We start from the raw sequence: 6,400 nt of genomic DNA, 5'->3' as shown, positions 1-6,400 counted from the left end.
TCACCACATCCCCCCTCACACCCTCCTCACATCGCAAACCCCGCATGCACTGCGCCGGTTCTCTCGCTTGGTTGTTTTGATAGGAACCACGCATGGTTAAGGAAGTTGGACCGGTTCAGGCCATCAACTTCTGCGCCCAAGCCCCACACGATTACGTCGTCACCGCTGGTTCCCACGTGCACGTGTACAGCGGCCAGACCCACCGTTCCAAGATCACCTTCTCCAAGTTCACCGCCGCTCGATGTGAGTTCAATCAAGACTCTGCATTCCTGTGCATGTCTCGTCTTCCTTCACACGCGTGCCGTCACTGGTCGTGCTGTCACTGGACGTGCCACCACGTCACTCAACTCATAGCCCCCTTTTGGACCACTTGACCCGTGCGAGATCATCCACACCACATATCATCATCATCCACACCACATATCATCATCCACACCACATATCAGCCTCCCTCGCTCACACGTGATCGGTTTTGCTCTCTGTGTTGTCTAGCTGGCGCCTTCCGCCGCGATGGCAAGCTGCTTGTGGCTGGTGACAAGGCGGGCCCCGTCAAGATCTTCAACATTAACACAAAGAGCCCTTTGAGAATCTTTGAAGGCCACCGCAAGTGAGTCACACCTTGTGTTTCCCGTGCTGTGCAGCAGATTGCATCTTGATCATGTATTGTTGCCTGTATTCCCACCTTGCTTTCGTTATTCCGTCCTCATCCCATCCATTTGTCCTCATACCCCCCTTCCTTCCCACCTCTTATCGTCATTCTCCCAACCCACACCTATCACTTGCAGGGACGTGCGTGTGACCAACTTCTTGGCCGATACGCAGGTGTTTTCTGCCGGCGAAGAAGGCGTGGTCAAGCTATGGGATATTCCTCAAGAGCAGGAGGCCCTCTCCATTCAACTCTCTAACGTACGTTCAAAGTCTTACCCATACCATGGCTCTGTGGCAACGAGTCGCCGAGAGGCGGCAATGTTGCCACAGCCACCACAAGCACCCCTTCTTTCCATGATCTTTTCTTTCGTGTTTGTCTTGTGCCCTTCCTTTCCCCTTTTCCCTCCTGTGTCCGCTGATGACGCACGTTGCAATGATGAATCTAAATTTTGACAAGCATATATCCGATTTAACCGTGACGTTTGAATTTCTTCACCTGAGCAACGCATCAGCACCCTCTCCCCCTCCCTTTTTGCTTTCCTTTTGTTCTCTGTTGGAGCCACGTGTATCTACCACCACCCGTCCCCCGCACTCAAACTGTCTCGTGCGCACTCTTGTTTCGCCCTCACGATGCTCGCACTCACTTGGCGCATTCTTTTTCCCACCGCAGGATTACATAACGTCTGGAAACACAATTGAGGCGAACCCTTCCCTAGTATTTCTTGGTGGCTATGATCACAAGGCGCGCCTTGTCGACGTTCGGTCTGGGGAGTCGCAATTGGAGGTCGATCACGGCGCCAGCATCGAGTGCGTTTGGGCCTTTAACAACGGCACCATGGTCATCACCGCAGGCCAGAACCACATTTCCATCTGGGACGTGCTCGCTGGCGGCAAGCTTGTCGACAAGCTCTCCAACCATCGCCAAACCATCACAGGTGAGCATCAACCAGCCAAGATTTATTCATGTTCAGCCGTCTACTGTGTTCCGCTTATTGCTGTATTTTTGCTTGCCTCTCTCGTTCTCGTCTCTCTACTTCCTTTCCTCCCTCCTCTCCCACATTTCTCCTCTCCTTTCTTTTGTCTCTTCCATCTCCCTGTCGTTTTCCCAACTCTGTTGCTTTCGGTGATCTACCTCGCTGCAACAACCGTCACTTAGGAACCATGTCGCTCTGGTTGTTCGCAACCGCGTGGGCGAAGTGGGTTGACTGTGACGAAGATTAACAATGTCTTGTCATTGAATTCAAAAACACGGCAAGGCAACGCTGCTTGGGTGTGGAGCGGTGCCCTCTCATGTGCCTCTCCCCAATGGGCAGCGATACACCTTTGTCCATCTTCATTTCTCTTCTTTCGCCTTCTGTTTTGTTCCTTGTTCCCCACTCTCCTTTATTCGTTCCGTCCACGACTTCTAACTTCACCACAGCAAGTAGCTTCACTTCCCTGTCTCACCACGTCAACCCCATTCTCAAATAATTGCTTGTTTCTTCAGGCGTGTGCTTGGATCACACTGAGAAGCGCCTGTTCTCGTGTGGTCTGGATCGCATGGTCAAGGTTTACGACGTCACAAACTGGAGCGTGGTTCACTCGATGAAGTTCACCGGCCAGTTGCTGTCCATGGGCATCGCTCCCGATGATAGTGCGCTTGCTGTGGGCCACTCCAACGGCTATCTCGGTGTGCGCGTACGCCGTCCCAAAGGCGTCGGGGGCGCTGTTGCTGCCGATGGTACAAAGAAGAAGAGGAGACAGCCCAGGCCGGGCACCCGGCGCTACTTCATGCGCGGGCAGAGCGCCAAGCCCAGCCGCTCCGACATGCAGGTGCAAGTCAAGCACAAGCGCAAGAGCCACCCACACAACAGGCTGCTCGCCAAGTTCCGCTTCAGCGAGGCCCTCGACGAAGTGTTTCGCAAGAAGTTCCCTTCAGTGGTTAAGGTGAGCTTCATGCACGAGCTCATGCAGCGAGAGGCGCTGCGCACCGCCCTCAGCAACCGCGACGAGGCCGGCCTGGAGCCCATCCTCAGTTTTGTCGTCGCCCAGATTACCAACCCTCGCTACACCCGCATCCTCACGCACGTTGCCCATCTCATTCTCGGTGCGTCAGTCGTTCATCTTGGTATTGTCTGTCATTACTTCTCGTCGCAGTCGTTGTGCCTGCCATGTGCACTGCACGTTTACCTTCACAGTGTGTTGATTGCCTTCACAGTGCGTGTTGTCTGCGTTCATCGGTTGCTTTCTTTGGTTGTGGGTTGACCCCACTGCTTGCTCCGACCAATCACGACGCTTACTTTGCGGTGCCCGTTGCTTTGTACTCGTCCATTGTTTGCAGACATTTACTCGCCAGGCAAAGGAAGAGCGCCGCGGATCGACTCAATGTTTGTCCAGCTGTCGAACAAACTCAAGCAGGAGCTCAACCTCCAGCGACAGCTCATTGCTGTTCAGGGCATGTTGGATGCACTGCTTGACGTGAACCCAACAGACTAATTGCACTGCAGCCCATTTATTATACACTAATATGAACGAAGATTAAACCTGTTTGAAGCAAGTTTTTATGCGCTTCAAGGTCATGTGTGACAACAGAAAGTGTAGGGCAATGTGAGAAACGACGTGACGTGTGTGATGTGACAAGCGTTTTCGATGTCACTATTTGAGTGTTCAAGGAGCGAACCTTGTTTTATTCTCGAGGTAGCTGGCACACAGGCTGTCATTTAACGTCAAACCTTGTCACATGCATGCATGGATGGAGCAGGAGTTTATGGCGAACTTGTTGAGTTTCCTGTCCCACAGATTTCATCCGTGTTGAAGGACACCTTGGAGAACGATTCCGTGGCCAGTGACGTGGCCACAATGATGATGCCAGACACAATCGTCAGCCCACCTGCGTGTGAGGGCGTGTGTGTGTGTGTGCGTGTGAGGGGATGTGTGTGTGTGTGTGTGTGTGTGTGTGTGTGTGTGCGTGTGTGTGCGTGTGTGTGTGTGTGTGAACGTGTAAATGTGACAATGTGCGCGTTGTGGGTATGCACGCGAGTGTGAGTGGAGCAACCGTGTTCGGGTGGCATGAAGCGAGACAGTGCAACGTGGGCAAGACTCGCGCGCGTGTGCTGTGGCATGCACCGTGGCATGCAACGTGGTAAGCACTGGGACGTACCAAGAAGGAAGATGAGGAAGCTTTGCTTCTTGTACTTGGCAATGATGTAGTTGACAACGCGTTGCCCAACAACAGCACCAGCAAAGCCCATGCTCATCACAATGCCCAGCTGCTGCGGCTTCAACTTGCCCAAAATCAAATACTGTACAGATTGGAGTTGCCAACGGCACATTCAGGCGAGCGAGTGAATGAGGGGTCCGGGGGGGGGGGGGAGGGCGTGAATGTGCATGAATGTGCACGCGCGTGTTTTGTGTTGTGTTGTGTTGTGTTGAGTTGAGTTGAGTTGTGTTGTGTTGAGTTGAGTTGAGTTGTGTTGTGTTGTTGTGTTGTGTTGTTGTGTTGAGTTGTGTTGTGTGTCGTGATTGCAAACGTGATCGGTACGTGCGAATACACACCTGAAGCGTGGTCGCACTTGAGGTGAAGATGATCATGAAGGAGCTCGTCGTTGTCACAACCTGGAGCACAGACCCAAAGCACGCACAGGCGTGAGTTGGGATGATACCAAGCACGGTAATGACCACACACACAGTGGGCAAACGCACCCCAACAGAAACACACTGCACCTGAGGCTGCAGACCCATGGCCAGCATGATTGGACTCTTGATCATGCCTCCGCCCTGCACACAAACGAAAAGCAAGCAAAGGTTGAGATGTGTCATGTGCAAACGAAACAACAAGGGTGCAGCAGCAAGGAGCTGGCATGGCAGAAAGAGACAGGCAGGTAGGCAGACAGGCAGGTAGACACAAGGCACACAACAACACAAACACACAGACACAGACACAGACACAAGCACAGACACAGACACAGACACAGACACAAGCACGCACACACGCACAATGCCCATCATGGCTGCAGCGACGCCAGCGAAAAAGGCGAGGGCAGGAAACTTGTTGAGGTTGGCGCCCTCCCACATGACATCACCGGGGAGAAACGGGTAGTTGCACTTGCGCTTGCGAACGGTCTGTCGCTTGAGCATGCGCCCGGCAAAGTAGGTGATGGCAATCACGTATGGAATGGCACACAACAGCAGCACAATCCAGCCTGCAGAGCACGGCTTGATGACATCGTTGGCCTCGTACAGCAGCATGGTGATGGTGGTGTAGCCCAGCCACACCAGAATCAGCAGCACCAGCTTCTCCCAGGGCACCGTGCGCGCTTCTCTGCGCTGGATGGCCTCCAATTCCAACGTTGCATCGCTGATCTCAAACCTCTCCATGCGCGACGGGCTCTTGCTCGTTCTGCCTCGCCCATTCACGCCGTCGTCAGCCTCGTCACCGTGACTTGCCCCACTCATGAGCTTGCTGCTTGCCGTGCTCGTCCTGCCTTCGTCATCATCGTCGTCCTCACCGTCATGATCGCCGATGGGACCCTTCACTGCAGCGTGGGAACGATTTCTGCTGCTGCTGCTGCTGCGGCTACGACTCATGCTGGTGGCATCGCCGTTGCTGTCAGTGTGCTGGTCAACAGCATCGTCATTGCCATCGTTGTTCCGACTCGTGTCAGTGTCGTTATCATCATCATCACCACCATCATCATCACCACCATCATCATCACCATCATCATCATCATCGTCGTCATCATCATGGGTAGAGCTGTCGCCGCTGCCGCGACGGTTGGTGAGCACTTGGTGCGGTGTGCCTTTCTCCTTTGCGCGCAGCCGGAGGCCCTTGCGGATGGTGCGGTAGGAGACGACCATGAGCAGGAGGCACAGCGGCAGAAGCACCAGCCAGTTGGGGAAGAGCACATTCAGCAGCACGCCAACGATGGCGCCAAGCAGCGTCATCGGCTCCAGCATGAGGGCGGTGTCATAGTCGATGAGCGGGCGCTGCTGCGAGTGCGGATGCCGCTTCCACAGGTTCACGCTGTACGCTGCGATGGCCAGCCCGAAGATGGTGGCCTTGGACAGCGGCACCGCTGCATGCGCGTCCATGCCCAGGATGATCATGTAGATGCCAACAAACAGCGCGCCCCCTCCAATCCCGGCGCCAACAGCAAGCGAGGCGCACAGGAACACGCATATGCTCGCCACAGCCCACTGCCACGCCAGCACCATCTTGATCAATGCTGTGACGTGATGTGATGAGATGTGATGCGATGTGATGCGATGCGGTGTCGTCTGGGTGGACGATGTATTTGGTATTTGGGCAGCAGTGTGCAGGCTGGCTTCGTATGGTTTGGTTGTGTGTGTGTGTGTGTGTGTGTGTGTGTGTGTGCCAATGTGCATGCAAAAGGGCAGCAAATGGTCTGTCGCAGTTATTAGTTCCGCGTGCGTGGACAACGTGCTGGCTTCTGAGTGATTGGCAACTGCAGCCCACACACCACGACGTTGCTGATCTGCCTTTCCTTTCCTTCTTCGCAGTTGCGCTGCGGATGATTAGACCAAGTCTTCTAATGATTTTCACAGCCGTTGGGCTGCTTTGTGTGTGAGTGTGAGTGTTCGCGCGTGTTTGCAGGGTTGTCTTTTTCTCCGCTTCCCTTCCTGCTCGCCCTCGCCTTGCTTCTTGTGGCGCGACTTCGACAAACCAAGAACAACAACAAGGCAGGTTCCAAGAAGACGAGACAGCAGCATGCGGTCGGGGAGGGAGGGAGGGGGGTTCGTGTGCACGTGTGTG

At 54.3% G+C, this 6,400-nt stretch overlaps 2 protein-coding genes across 2 annotated transcripts in view; one reads left to right on the top strand and one right to left on the bottom strand.

Moving 5' to 3' along the window:
- Positions 1-3,246, top strand: part of PTSG_01785 (uncharacterized protein) — a 3,622-nt gene extending 376 nt beyond the window's left edge. Inside the window, exons 2-7 of the mRNA XM_004997709.1 lie at positions 84-243; positions 493-607; positions 786-906; positions 1,319-1,583; positions 2,135-2,734; positions 2,969-3,246. Of these exons, the coding sequence (XP_004997766.1) occupies positions 84-243; positions 493-607; positions 786-906; positions 1,319-1,583; positions 2,135-2,734; positions 2,969-3,123 (1,416 nt within the window). The 3' untranslated portion in view covers positions 3,124-3,246. The remainder of the gene's footprint in view (positions 1-83; positions 244-492; positions 608-785; positions 907-1,318; positions 1,584-2,134; positions 2,735-2,968) is intronic.
- PTSG_01784 (uncharacterized protein) lies at positions 3,193-6,212 on the bottom strand. The gene is made up of 5 exons (XM_004997708.1): positions 4,624-6,212; positions 4,351-4,404; positions 4,183-4,242; positions 3,788-3,929; positions 3,193-3,517 (listed from the first exon to the last, which is right to left on the bottom strand). The coding sequence occupies exons 1-5, from the start codon at positions 6,010-6,012 to the stop codon at positions 3,393-3,395; spliced, it is 1,770 nt and encodes a 589-aa protein (XP_004997765.1). The 5' UTR covers positions 6,013-6,212; the 3' UTR covers positions 3,193-3,392.
- Between the last annotated feature and the right edge of the window lie 188 nt (positions 6,213-6,400).

Source organism: Salpingoeca rosetta, assembly GCF_000188695.1.
Source record: "Salpingoeca rosetta unplaced genomic scaffold supercont1.3, whole genome shotgun sequence".
In the NCBI taxonomy this organism is placed as follows: Eukaryota; class Choanoflagellata; order Craspedida; family Salpingoecidae; genus Salpingoeca; species Salpingoeca rosetta.
This window is presented reverse-complemented; position numbering and strand designations above follow the sequence as displayed.

Coding starts and splice junctions, on each gene's coding strand:
- PTSG_01784 (XM_004997708.1), bottom strand. CDS start 6,012: ATGCACATTGGCACACACACACACACACACACACACACACACACAACC. Junction 4,405..4,623: donor CTGCAGCCATGATGGGCATT/GTGCGTGTGTGC, acceptor GTTTGTGTGCAG/GGCGGAGGCATGATCAAGAG. Junction 3,930..4,182: donor CAAGTGCGACCACGCTTCAG/GTGTGTATTCGC, acceptor CAATCTGTACAG/TATTTGATTTTGGGCAAGTT.